Source organism: Lates calcarifer, linkage group LG4 (assembly GCF_001640805.2).
Source record: "Lates calcarifer isolate ASB-BC8 linkage group LG4, TLL_Latcal_v3, whole genome shotgun sequence".
NCBI lineage: Eukaryota > Metazoa > Chordata > Actinopteri > Centropomidae > Lates > Lates calcarifer.
In genome coordinates this window covers 1,710,880-1,725,088 of record NC_066836.1, presented here as the reverse complement: position 1 = coordinate 1,725,088, position 14,209 = coordinate 1,710,880, and the positions used below count along the sequence as shown (strand labels likewise).

Here is a 14,209-nt window from a genome sequence, read left to right as displayed (position 1 = left end):
TGGGGGTGGGGGTGGGGGGTCAGTGAAGCAGAGGAGCTGTGGGTTTAATAACAGGGAGGGGAGGGGTGATAGTGGAGCTTTGTATGGGACAGGTGCAGCTGTGGAGGGGGAGGATGGTACAGATGTTTATACCTGCTGTAATGATTTCATGACTTTACTGAAACACGGGCAATAAAAGACCATATCTTTCCTGTTATATCCACTCTAACGGTGCGTCATGATTATGTGCTGATCGTCTGTTCTACCTCAGTGTCCTCTGATGTAGATGTGTTTAGAAAGTAGCAGGGGCAGCTGGGAAAATTAGCCAGATTTTTATTTAACTGACACACGAAAAATCTAAATCGTTTCTTCCAAATTTCTCGCTTTTTTACAAAACCTTAAAATCAACTATTGCTCTGGAGAGTTTGGTTTTAAATTTGAGTTTCATAAATAGTCCAGGTCGACAGAGTTCGGTTTAGTTTGAGTCACACATTGAGTGTTTTTGGCCCTAAAACTAAATCAAATCACAGTGTATATTACAGTGATGGATGTCAGAATATGTATTTCAGTGTAAACAAAGAATCCAAATCAAACCAGATTTAGAAATCACCAGACTCTGTTTCCATACGTTCAGCAGATGCTGCAGGAGTACTCAGCTGTACGTCGTATTTCAGTCTGTGACGATGAACAGCTCTTTGTGTCTCTGCTTCCACTCTGGTCACAGTTTATTGCACATCTTTGTCAGGCATCTCTGTTTCAGATCTGTGGAGGAAAGAAGAGAGGGAGGGTTTCAACCCACCACCTGACACTGGAGACTTCTGTCAGCTGTGGGTTTAATGTGCTCATCTTTCAAATAATAATAGTTCTGTGTGGCACTAGAACAGTGCTCTAAATAAACAGCAATTAAAGGTTGAAAAATACCTGACAAGATCAGCTGTCATCCAAGGTTTCAAGTTATTTTTTCCAAGTCATTTTATTGTATTTTTTTTTTGTGTTACTTTTGAACAAGTTCTCTTTTTTTGATCTTTCTTTCACTCACTGCTATTTCATGTCAATTTCAAATGAAACTGCATCTAAAAATACACTCAGGTCTTACTAGAGGCAGAAGGACTGATATGGTAACGTGTGAGTCCTCTCTGTGGCCTGGCGGTGGGATCAGCACTGGATGTTCGGCGTGTCAGAAGCTGTGAGAGAGGCGTCTCTCTCTGCGACCTCTTGAGCCCATTAGCTCTGAGGATTCATGGCTTCGGCTCGGAGGCTCCTGCAGAGCTGCAGCTCTAATGAGCTCTGATGCCGGCTCCCGGCAATATGGCTGACACGTCCCCATCAGTACAGGTGAAGGATGAAGTGTGCTCTCCAATTATTTCTGATTCACACACTCACAGCTCTGTTTGTTGTCGACTGTGTTTTAAAAGCACCAGAATGACTTTCACTTAGGAAACAGACATCTTTCAGAGTCATTTCAGAGCACGAAGAACAAATTAACTCATGTTGTTAATGGAATGTAACCTGCTTCTTAATTACCTCACCTGAGAGGATCATGTTTTCTGTCTGTTAGTCTTTCAGTTTGCAGAATATGCTGAAGAAGAAGTCAACAGATTTCAATGAAATCTGGGGAAAAGTCAGGACGTCTACAAAGTAGGAGGTTACTAGATTTTGGTTTGGATACATATTCAATAGAGTCAGAATCTGACACCATTTCTAAAGCACTTTATGTTTGGGCACAGAGTTCCTGAGCCATGAAGTTTAGAGTGTTTCGTTTTGTCCATAAACTGAGAACTGCACAGCAAACAGACACAATATCTGACTTGAGGTCTGGGCAGCAGTGATGCAATGTTTGGGACTTGTTAGTTTTTCCAGCGGTCTGTCTCTGAGGCCTGAGGCCCGAGGCTCAGAGGAAGCCCATCGATCTGTGAAGTCTCAATAAAGCTCCGGTGTAAAGCAGAGCCTGGCAGGTGATGAAGATTTTCTCTGACAGTGCTTTTCAGAGTCGTTCATCGCCTCGGCTGCTGTCGATCGATCGTACCTTCACTCTACAGTTCACTTACTTCTGGAGAAGGAGAGTCTCCTGACCCGCCGACACACCTCTGACGTGTGTTTTTCATACCAGAGGTGGCTATCGTCACAGTATCTGTAAGACAAGGAGATTACTGTAAACAACAGGCCTTCACATCAACACAAACCTGTGTCAACATCAGCTCAACTTTTAACCGAGTTTAGTCTCAACAAAGAAACATCTTTGAGCTGTAGACGTACTACAGTTGACTGACTAGCTAGATGAAAACATCAACTATCCCAAAGATATATACCTAAAACAACTGTTAGACCAACTTGTTGTTTCTGCATCTTGCTGCTAATTCGCGTTGGCTAAGAGCTACGTATCCACAGCTCCGGCAGTACTGAGGAGGTACGATATCTGGAGATTTATCAGAATCAAGGAGCCACTGTTTGTAGTTTCACATGGCAGAAAATCAACAATCCTGCTGCTGTAATTAGAGAGCAGTTTGTGCGTTCGTTTGTTTGTAACTGCTCCGTCTAAGAAGCAGCTGGGCACACAAAACTTTGAGGGAGCATGTTTCTAATGGGGTCCTTCAAACAAGACCAAGGTTGCCAGGTTGCTACTCAGAGTTCAGTTCAACTCCTCTGAATCTGAGATGCTTCAGTGTAGAGGGAAGTTCAACATACCCAGAGTTTACTGTGTTAGGTTGGGAGCAGAAATGTTTTAATCATCAGACGACATCCACCTAAAAACATTCAATGTTTGCATCAAACCTTGGTTCTTTTTTGGTATTGATTGAAATGTAGTTGGGATCAAATATCTTGACCAGATTCTTCCTGATGTAGTAGAAAAATGTGTTTATATTCCACCATGTTGGGTGCATGGTTCACTGTTTTCTACTAGTTTCTACTTCTTTTCTTTGACCTCCTCCTCTCTCACTCAGATCGTCCAGTTTCTTGCCTCTACAACATCATGTAATTAATGCTCCAGTCTGCAGCTCTGTCATCCTAATGTACAGAGTGTAATTTACTGGTGTGAAAACCTTTTCATCCGTGTCTTGTGGTTGAAGGGTCTGCAGAGGCACTGCGAGAAGAACTTGCAGAGCTCAAGGACGCAGGGCTGCAGCTTGTGAGCGCTGACCGTCGTCATGGAGGAAGAGGAGGTCGACTCGACGGACGGCTCCGGCCTTCTCCAAGGACATCCTCTCAACAGACAGAGTGGGAGGTTCATGTTTAGTCACAAAACAACAGCTCGTTTGAAACTCTGATCCACTTTGAGAAGCTGCTTAATTACTTTGTTCTGCCAAACAAAACCAAAGTAATTAAAAAGTTAATTACAAAGATAAAAGATGATCACACAGGTAAGTTTGCTCATGAAATAATAAAGCAGAGACATCATAATTAACCTCCGAAAGTCCAAAGTGGTGATTTGGAGAGTTTGTGTAGAGAATAAATCATCCTCACTTCCATCTTTCAAATTCCCCTCTCATTGTGTTCACGTTGCATAATGTCGTTTCACTACTTAAATTCCCATTACAGGAATCACTGGTGCTGATGCATTCTAATCATAATTAATGCATTGCAGGTACAGAGACTTCTAATTACCATAAAAATACACATTCGAATGTGAATTTCAATTAGACACCTCCACCCTCAGCAGCTAGTTACTTATTTAGCAGTCTTCGTTGTGGTGGTATCCAGAGCAGGATATAAAATAAAAAGAAACAAATACACTTTTAATGCAAGGCTAAGCAAACAGTCTGCCACCTTCACGTCTCCTCAGAGTGATCGTAATTACCGGTTAGTGACTCGTAAACAGCTTTCACAACAACGTCCAAATTGTACCAACCCATAAAATTTGGATCTGACTGAAAGCTCTGATACAGCCAACTCGGCGCCTGGCCAAGATGATAAAAGTGGTTCAGGGATGATGTGTTTGTGTAATCCATCCCTGAAGTTAGCATCAGCCTGGTTTCCTCCACAGAAAGCCAATGGGATTTTTTCATTGTGTTTTGGATTATTCCAGAAAATAAACAGTGAGCAGCTAAAGTTTCTGATCCTTCCAGGTTTAGTTGATCAGATAATCTTCACAGATGAACACCACTGTTCTGATGTTTGAAGCCTAAATCCAACCTCCAGAAGTAAAAAGCTAATGTTAGGCTATAAACCAACTACACCACGGTCACATGACGTCAACGTCTCCTCCACTAAGCTTCCAACTGGTCATTTCATTTAGCTCTGAGCTCTTCTACAAAAGCCTTTCTTCTTAGAAAAGTTAGTGAGAGTTTGAAAGAGCGTGAGTAGAAACACAACGAGGCTGTAAAGGTGGACTGGTGAGTAGATGGGTTTTCATGTTAACGTCCCCGACAACCTCTGTAGTCTCATTTAGACACTCGTTAGTTATCTTCTGCAGGTCATGAATGGCTGACATGAATTCTTATTCATGTCAGCCATTCATGTCAAGATATTTGTCAAGATATTTCAGCCAAGACCAAACTTACTGCTCTGTGTTACAAACAGAAAGCCACATCTGCCTATGTTTACTTTAACATACATCAAATGTAGTTTCATTTAAGTATATTTTTGTATCACAGTTACGCTGTGTGGTATTTCACCTGTGATAAATTCACATTTTCTTTTGTTTGTCAGGTCGGAGGGAAGCTTCATTACCACTCCTAAATCACCTTGAAAACCTGCAGCTATTTACGTTTTTCACAAAAGTCAACACAAAAGCAGCGAAGCCTTTTATATGAAATGATCTGCAGCCGACACAGATCTGCCATTTATGACACAATGAACCAAAGCTTCTTATCACTGGTGTGTGTGTGTGTGCCAGACGTCAGGGTCCATCTATGAGACGTCCACACACCGACACACACAGTGCAGAGATGTGCAGCTGGGCGACAAACACTCATTTTACTGCACTCTAATGACTCGGTGACAAATTGCACAGGATGCTCTGGCCTTCTGTTTGTTGCTAGGCAGAACTCAGTGGGGAGCAGCTGGTGTTTCTACAGTGTGATGTTACTGCCATCTAGTGGCTCTGCTGGGAAATGTGGGTAAATAGAGAAAGTACTTTAACTGGTGAACGTTAAATATTTAATTTATAGATGTTTCTGGATGTGAAAAAGTGGAATAAAATAAACAGTGTGTTCAGGATTAATTAATTTAGTTTGTGTCTCAGATATCAGATGGCAGGAAACATTTTACCATTTAATCCTTGATTGAGAGCAAAAAGTAAATTCACTTGCAATCAGATTTGTTTTTGAGCAGCATTTTATACTAATTTAACTGACTTATATCAGCATTTAGCATGTGTATTGACATGTTTGTCTTCAGGGTGTATTTATAATGAACAGCACATATTTATCACTATATGTGAATGTTTTTTTTTTTCAACTCCAGCACATTACATCTTACTATCTACTTTTCATCTTTGTTAAAATATAAAGCAGTCCTGCCATCACGCCTTCTTGTAACGACCATTAAAGCAACATGTGTGCGTCATATCTGTTGCAGAATTTAGAGTAAATGTGAACTGAACTGGAATTTAGAGGTCATAGATCTGTTGTGTGAATATCTCATATTATAGGCGCTGAACAAAGAAAAGGTGTAATTCAGCTACAGTATATTTTCAAACCGAGCCTTGAGGTTTTGTTGATTCTGCTGACTTAGGTGCCTGTTAAAATGTTCAAATCCTGACATTATCTAAGAGTTTATTGAGCCTCTTTGACTGTAAACCACGCAGCTCGTATTCGTTGGCTCACTGATCGTGGAGAAGACGGATAGACGATGAATATTTGGCCTTAATTTGCTTTTAACCTTTGCAGCTTAAAACCATCAAAGCTTCCACAGAAGGGGCGGGGGGGTGCTGTCCCAGTGTTACCATGGTTACTATCTCAGCCTCTTGCATGGCTTCCTCTCGTCTCCTTCCTATGCTCTGTCACACACACATACACACACACACCTTTCCCTGAGCTAAAATCGAATCAGCAGTCGTCGGTGTGTCCAGAAATGATGTGATTACAGTTGTTTTCTGAGAGCAGGTCAGAGTCAAACTGTTTCCTGCACAGCGGAGCAGAGCAGCCTCATGACTGCAGCTAAAAGGGCCGTTCACGCTAACAGCGTCACTATGGAGTCAGTCGATCTGTATGTTGCTCTTTTGTTTCATATTCACGGGTCCTCACCAGGAAACAACCAGGCCTTTCAGTCAAAGCATTAAATGTTTTCTTGTGAATAACGACTGAAATCTGACAAGGAAAGGTGGCTTGATGTTGTTGTAGTATCTCAAAACCTCTTCAGAAGAAATTGAGGTGGATAGTTCAGCAGTCAAATGGTCTTTTTTGCTTAGGAAGGTAACGGAGGGAAATGACCTGGAAATATCGAAGCCAACCATGATGAGAACTGATTGAATTCTCTAACTGCTATGTAAAGGAGCTTCAGTGCTTCCTCTCTTATCTCCTTTAGCAAGAGGATACACTGGACCATCCTTAATGAACACAATGGAGATAATGCTGTCCCACGGTTCCGTGTGGCAGCAGCATTTAAAGCAACTCACATAAATAAAATCACATGATTATGTAGCCTAGCATAAGCACAGTCAGATTGTTTTTCCATAAGTCTTTTTCCTTCACATCTTCTCATGTTGTTTTCCATTGACACAGGAAGTCATTTGTACATCAAGTTTGTCTTTATGTAATTTTCAGTAAATATACGCTCAATCTTCAGTTTATATACGTAGCTAATGTAAATCTAACGCACTATAATACAACCGTCCTGCAATAAATCAACAAATCCTCCAGTCATGAAGGTTTTAATTCAGACTGCAGAGAGGAGAGAAGCTGCTGCCAACTGCTGAATAATACCAATGAAATAATCTTGATCTCAATCATATTAAACCCACTGATGTGAGAAATCCTTACCTGGTTTCTCAGGTTCCACAGACTTGCTGGGTGCTGTAGTTCTCCTGCTCAGAGGTCCTGTAGTCCTTCGGGCCACCGTTGGTTTCACTGTTGGACGAACGGGTGAAAGTCTCGTTGGATGAGCGGTGGAAGTCGTGCGTTGGGTCGTTGTTCTCAGCAGCTGTGACGCCATGGACAGCCGGGTTGGACTAATACCTGGTGAGAATGTTGTGGGCTTGGACGACGCTGTGGTCAGTCGGGTCGTACTTTGAGTCGTAACTGTGGTCGGAGCTGCAGTGGTTGTTATGGGCAGAGTGGTGATGGGTAGGGTGGTGGTCGGTTGTGTTGACGTGGGTTGCAGAACTGTTATCGTTGTTGGTCTTTCTGTAGCTTGTGACCAAGCTGTTGTCAAGATTGGTTTTGTCGTTCTTTGCCTTGTTACCGTTTGTGTCGTCAGTCTTTGCGTCGTCAATCTTTGTGTCGTGAGTCTATGCGTTGTTAGTCTTTGTGTCCTTCCCGTTGTCGTCTCCAGTCTCTCTGCTATGGTTTGACTTTGTGGTGCGACAGTCGTAGGTTGTCGAGCTGTTGACAGCGGCTGAGCAGTGGTGATCTTCGCTGTCATTGCAGCTGTTTCATCCATAGTTGTTGGTGAAACTGACGAAACAAACACAGACAAGAAGTTCACTCTGTTCTGGAGGACAGTTCAGCAACTGCAGCACTGACTGACCTTAAACAACTTGAATAGTTGATCTGTCAGTCTCTGGGTTTTAGACTTTTGGCTGACCCAAGACATTTTTTATTTAGGGAACTTCTATTTTCAGTATCTGGGGTGCAAACAAAAGAGCAGGTAGTAAATATAACAAATGTTGTTGATGGTGGGAGCTTGATAACATTTTATTTTACAGGTTTCTAAGTGATTAACTTGGAATTTCCAAGAAAAATTAATTAATTAGCAGGAAAACAGAGACAATGTTCAACTGGCTCACTCCAGGAAATGAGCTTCTACAAGGAAAAAAACATGACTGTAAGATGCCTTTGGTTCCAAGAGCCCTGGTCATTAGTGCATGTGTCTCTGAGGATGATCTGGAACAAGCATTTTAGACAGATGACTACAGATTTCACCACTTTTCAGGTGTACAACACCTCCTACAAAGTCATCATCTATAATGAGACTATAACATATTACATACCTGTCCATAATCCTAATAAACACAGAGATCATTACTGTTTACAACACTTATAAGTGCTCTAGTAACGGGTAATAATAGATGCTCATTTCCCCATCTGAAGGCATGAGATTTAACAGATGGAGTTAAATAAAACGAACCAAACATTCATCACCACTCTCCTGCAGAGACTCACCATGTGCAGTGGAGTGGACTCGGCTGGTTAACACTGAGCTCATCCCAGATGGAGAGATGTGACTCAGGTTCATGGGCAGTTGGTGCCATTCTGAGGTTTAAAATAGATATTTGGAAAAACATGAATCAAATGACTCATTAGTGTCTTATATGATAACGACAGATGCTTTAACAAGCTTTTTAAAAGTGCTGACTGACTCACCGACGGGGAGTCTGAAGGAGGAGACGTTACCCACTTGAGAAGGAAGAAGAAAAGTTTAGAACAAGGCGAAGGCAATCTTCCACTGTACCAACATTACTATTGACTGACTGTTTTATTGTGAAAGAGTTTGATCAAAATAATCTAAATAAACAAATAAAACACCCATGCTTTTCACCTGAGGTTCTGGCTTTATGTTATGATGATGCTGCCACCTGATGGCTGCACATTGTCAGAGACATAAACTCTTCTTTAACCTTTTAAAACCTCACTGAACTCTCACCACAAATTCCTTTAAATTTGTCTGACAGAAATATTCAAACCACATGTTTTCAGAGCGTCACTGAATGGTTATTTTTATCCTAAATGTCCTGTGCATTGTTTTAGAAATACTTCCCAAAATTACAGTGTGGCAGATTTGGTATCTTTGGAAACTTTGGGATAAACAATGTTTGAAAACCTGAGGACAGAAAGGCCAGTAATGTTTGAGGAACGATGGTTTTTGATACTAAACAAACCTCTGTGTGGTCCTTCGACGATGGTCTGGTTGAAGAGTGGAGTGATGGAGTCGACCTCCCAGAGCTCCGGCACCTCTCTGCCTGGACAAAACACATATGGCAACACACTGACGCTTCATCTTCATCACCAACATCATCACTGCCTGGGGAAATATGAACAGATCCAGTGAGTTCTACTTACCCATCTTACCGGCCATGACGCAGATGTAGATACAGTCTGAGTTGTTCCTCTGGCTCACTGATCAGAAACAGAAATCACACTGTGAGTATATCACATTACGAAGAGCTGTCTGTAAACAACAGGAGACAATCTTTAACGTACCTGATAATATGGAGGCAGATTTAAAGAGCTCATGTAGGTAACTGGTTGAGTTTCCCATCACATCCAACAGAATGGCTGTAAAATCTGATGAAAAATAAAGTAAAAGGGAGTAAAATATTAACAAAGTTTACAGCAGAAAAAAAAAGTTTAAAATGAGAGAAAGTATTTGAATGTTCCCACCTGTTAAATCATTGGTCTCATTTGTGACACAGTAACAGAATCTTCTCCTGAACATGTTGCTTTCTATACTTCTAATGCTGGAAACTGAAAAAAGAAATACACACCTATAATAATCCTGTACCATGACACAGTGGTAAATATCATTCACCACAGGCAGTTTCACACTCACACCACTAGATGGCACTGCTGATAAAGTTATCACTAACAGTGTGGCTGATCTGTTCGCTGTCTCTAATCTCCTGTCACTTCAGAGGACGGTTAATATTTACTGTTGTAGACGAGCAGGGTGAGTTTATGAAGAGCCAGAGAGCTGTAGGACGTCACACTGAGGAGGGAGAAGAGCTGACGGGAGCCTGGAAGACAGAGTGGAAATATGAGTTTCTGAATACATCCCCAAGACAAATCCATTAGATAAAGAACTACAGGGTTCTTAAAACCACCTAATTTAGCACTGAACATTATCACTGACTGACTGGAAACTACGGTGGACCAGGTTTCACCCACGAAATCTAGAACAGTGAGAAAACCACGACTGATGCAAATCAGTGCAAGACTTATTGATTTGGTTTACTCAGCAACTCAGCAAAATTTGAACTCCCAGAGATCAGAGACCAGAGACCAGAAAGGTCATGTTTGTAGGATAATAATTTACATGTGAATTTAATGACCCAACATACTGAAAAAAATCTGTACTGAAAGAACATCATGTCACATTTCTGGCCTAAAATCTGACAGTTGATTGTGTTGTCTGTGGCAGAATACTGAGACAAAGTCACTTTTACATTTGTTAAATGACGTGAGAGTTGGATGTTTATGGTTTAAATTCAGAGGGAAAAAAAGCCTGAAAATGAGATTAGCTCAATTTTAAGATAAAGATTTGAGTGTCTGCCTGAACACACCTCGTAGAGATAGAAAAACCATTCAAGTCCATTTTTAAGAAAACTGGATTTGACTGACACATGTGCCTTACCTTGCAGAACATGATTTGTGAACGTTCACATGTAAATGTCACATATAAAAACCTTTAGGAGGAACTTAAGGTGATAAAATTCACACTTTTAATATCAGTTTACGAAATGTCTCCATAGAGGCAGCGACACTGTAGCACACCAGCTTTTTAAAGGTCAGTTCACTCAAATCTCCAAAGATAATACATTTTCATCCTCACCTTTAGCAGCATCAAGCAATGCAGACGGTCCTGATGACTCCAATACAACATGGCTGAATGGTGTTTAGTCAAGAAATAGGAAACAATGTGATGAGCAATAAAATAAACTCTGCATGTGTGGACGGATACCACAGGTTCATTTAGAGAAAATATGATTTTGTGGTTTGAGTGAACTGCTCCTTTAAAAGCTGACATGTTCTATGAAGCTAAGCAGTCCTGCCTGCTGTTTGACCTCTGCAGGAAAAACAAGGAACAAACTGAAGCCGTGGTTTAATCATGACATACATGAAAGATTTACAGCTCAGAATTGATCCCCACATGAGTGATATTATGACAACGTACCCGATTGGCTTGAATTTATTAAAGTATTGACCAGGGGAGTGAGGTCGATGGCAGCTGGGTCGATGTGCTCTGCTGGGATTTCTGTGGAATAAAAGCAGACAGTAAAGTCAATGGGAGCTTATTCTGCTTTTAATCTCTATTATGGAATTAGCAGCATCAGCAGAATGCAGCTGTGTAATTGCAAGATGAACTAAAATGACAGAAAAGTGGCAATTACCCAGAGGAATTAGCGCCTGGGGTGGTAGTTATTTGAATAACGTTAGGTCAGAGTAAGGGTTAGTCTCATATACTGAGCCAATATTGGCATTTCATTAATTATAGATAATGTTCATTTCAGATATACTGGAGGTTCTTCCCTGAACTCACCTCCACTTCCACCATGGATGTTTGATTTTCAGTCACATTTGTTTGTTAGCTGCTAAATTTTCAAAGAAAACTGGTGGATTTTGAGTTTTGAAAAGATCTGTTAATATTTTTTCTCATTAACCACTGCACAGCAAATTTAATCTATGATTATCTGTCTTTTAGTTTAACCAGAAACTATATATAACTGTATATCACTACCAGACTCCATTGACAAAAACAGGGATTTTACTGAGCAGAACACAGGAGCTGCTGGAATACTAAATGTTAGTGTGTTTGTGTTTTTGTGTGGTACTTTTACTTCACTAAAGTATCTGATTATTTCTTCCATCACTGAAAGTCACACAGTAACACAAACACACTAACAGATGGAGGCAGTGGTATTCCAGCAGCTCCTGTGTTCTACTCTGTAAAATTCCTGTTTTTGTCAATGGAGTCTGGTAGTCTGATTTTTGTCCTTGATGAAATGAAATTTCTTACAAATTCATAATTTTAAAAATATAAAGAAAAATCAAGAGAGAAAACACACACTGATATATTGTCACATCAACAAAGCAGAGAATAACACATTCATGTGCTGGACAGTAATATGTTAAATACAGAATAAAAACAGTGTGTACGTGAATTGCTGTGTTGATTGACATCACATTTTCCACTCAGCTCTGCAGGTGAAGCTTAAAAATAAGCAATAAAGCTAAAAACATGCTGAACAAGCAGAAGATAAACAATGAAATGGGAGTTACCTGTGGAGTCCAGGACGTCTCTCTTGTGCCTGTCCTCCTGCTGCCTGTGTCTTAATGCTGCAGGGAAACGAAAAGGAAATGACATTTTAAAAACAGGTTTGAATAGGTTTTGCTAGTTTATTGATTTAATTTAAGTTATTCAGTTATTGTTTCAGTGTACAGTATGTGCCCTGGAAAGCAGATTATCCTGGTGATACAAAGTAAAACTGTCGACTCATAAAGCTGCAGCTTCATAACATCACCTGCAACTCAAATGGAAGTTAATTATTCCTACAGAAAAGAAAGAGAGCTGCAGGTAAATTCACTGCAGCTCCTGTAGACTGTGGCTCAGTCCTGTGCTAAATCCTTCTGTCAGAGAATAATCTTTTTAACTGAACTGAATTTCATTAAATTTAACATTAGTCGGGTCAAAATATTACTCTCCTTACAGTATGTTCATTAAAAAAGGATCAAATTATAAAACAGCAACTAAAACTGGGCAAAAACCACAGATAAAAATAGAACAACAAAATGAAAGTTTTTTTAAAGGCATGTTTAAAGAAGAGATTTAAACAATGAAATTGATTCTGCAGCCTCAGATCTTCAGGCAGGGAGTTCGGAGCTGGGGGTCACCTTTGGTCTCGAGCTGGATCTTAGGAGCCCACCAGAGGAAACGCTGCCTGAGGATCTGCAGGGCTGCAGCGAGGAGCCGGGCCATTAAAACAACTCTAAAACTGACTGAAGAGAGGCTACGACAGGAGTTATGTGGTGTTGTCTCTTTGAATTAGGCGTGACATTGATTTTTGAGCCCTGAATGATCAAGATGTGACAGAATAAAACCATGTTTGACTTTCTCAGCCGTCCCTCAGCTGGAGGAAGCGTGACAGCAGGTGCTGGCATTAATTTTCCAAACCCGAAAAGTTCCTCCACTGCCTCAAAAACGTGACATAATTACAAAACAACTGGTGCAAGACTGAGGTGAAATCATGATGTGTTTGGACCAACCTTGGCTGAAGAGGATGAGGAGTAAAACGGTAGAAACACAGATGATAAAACAGAGACGTGTGCTCCTCTGTAAACCTGCCATGGCTCCGCTGAAGCTCTACTGCAACCACAAAACACAAACACACATCAACTCGTGTTTCAGCCGCTCGTCCTCACACAGTCTCGTTATTATTAATCCCTGTTTGTCCAAGTCTCAGGTAAGTGAAAGGGCTTCAACCGAGGATCGAGTTTAGTGACAAACATCTTCCGGTCTCTACACGACAACGTCATCAGGATGTTTAACCACCACTCTCCTCAGCGGACTCTGTGCTCCCTGGTGGCCTGCGGAGGATAAAATCTGGGACACTCAGGCCTTACACCTCTGAAAGCTGGCAGAGAGGAAATACACAACAAGGTACTTTTCTCAGTCAGGATCTTGACGTGAATGTAAAAATAATTATACTGAGATGCTGAGCTGTCAGGAAGGAAAACCTGCGGTTTAGTTATCGGATTAAATGAAGGGTAAACATGATTAAAGTGATGGAATACAGTCAGTGTAACAAGTGCAAAACTTACTAAACTGAGCGAACCAGGCTGTAAGACATGAAGAGTAAAAGTTGAAGTTTGAAATAGATGTAAAAAGTGACACATGCACACAATTTAAAGTGTGATACTTGGCAGTCTGTCGTATCTATTGTCTCCACTTTCTCTTTTATCCAAGGCTAAAGATTCAGACTGTCAGATAATTATAGTATTCAGACACCTTCTACTCGACTGAAAGAAAACCAGTAAACTCAGCTCACCTGCTCCTTGAATCCTCCTGTAAACTTCACAGAGCTGTTGATCTCCCCCTGCAGCATCAAACCTCGCCCAGTGAATCACACACCTCTGGTCTGATAAGGATTAAACGATGCCTGTTTTCCCCTCTGAACAGCAGAGGTTGGCAGCAGGTTATGGCAGCTCTGCAAGAAGAAAAAAAAAACAAAACAAAAAACCACGGTGTCTGGCTGCAGGCTGAGCACTGATCCCTAACCCAGTCCACCACATCCACTGCAAAAAATATCCAACGTAAGGTCTGAGGTTCACCTCTCTACTGTGCAACAATCCCTTTTAGACTGCTAATTCAGAGCATATGTATCTCTCTGTAAATGGTGCTTTAGTGATTTCTAAGC

At 41.0% G+C, this 14,209-nt stretch overlaps 1 protein-coding gene across 1 annotated transcript; it reads right to left on the bottom strand.

The window, feature by feature from the left end:
- Window positions 1–353: 353 nt before the first annotated feature.
- LOC108882436 (HERV-H LTR-associating protein 1) lies at window positions 354–14,111 on the bottom strand. Its single transcript, XM_051069749.1, has 15 exons — window positions 13,841–14,111; window positions 13,059–13,158; window positions 12,075–12,131; window positions 10,969–11,049; window positions 9,728–9,811; window positions 9,459–9,542; window positions 9,279–9,362; window positions 9,134–9,194; window positions 8,957–9,033; window positions 8,241–8,330; window positions 8,069–8,080; window positions 6,927–7,059; window positions 3,021–3,182; window positions 2,028–2,110; window positions 354–741 (listed from the first exon to the last, which is right to left on the bottom strand). The coding sequence occupies exons 2-15, from the start codon at window positions 13,138–13,140 to the stop codon at window positions 698–700; spliced, it is 1,134 nt and encodes a 377-aa protein (XP_050925706.1). The 5' UTR covers window positions 13,141–13,158; window positions 13,841–14,111; the 3' UTR covers window positions 354–697.
- Between the last annotated feature and the right edge of the window lie 98 nt (window positions 14,112–14,209).

Coding starts and splice junctions, on each gene's coding strand:
- LOC108882436 (XM_051069749.1), bottom strand. CDS start 13,140: ATGGCAGGTTTACAGAGGAGCACACGTCTCTGTTTTATCATCTGTGTT. Junction 9,543..9,727: donor CACCCTGCTCGTCTACAACA/GTAAATATTAAC, acceptor TTCTTTTTTCAG/TTTCCAGCATTAGAAGTATA. Junction 3,183..6,926: donor CAGGAGAACTACAGCACCCA/GCAAGTCTGTGG, acceptor CTGTCTGTTGAG/AGGATGTCCTTGGAGAAGGC.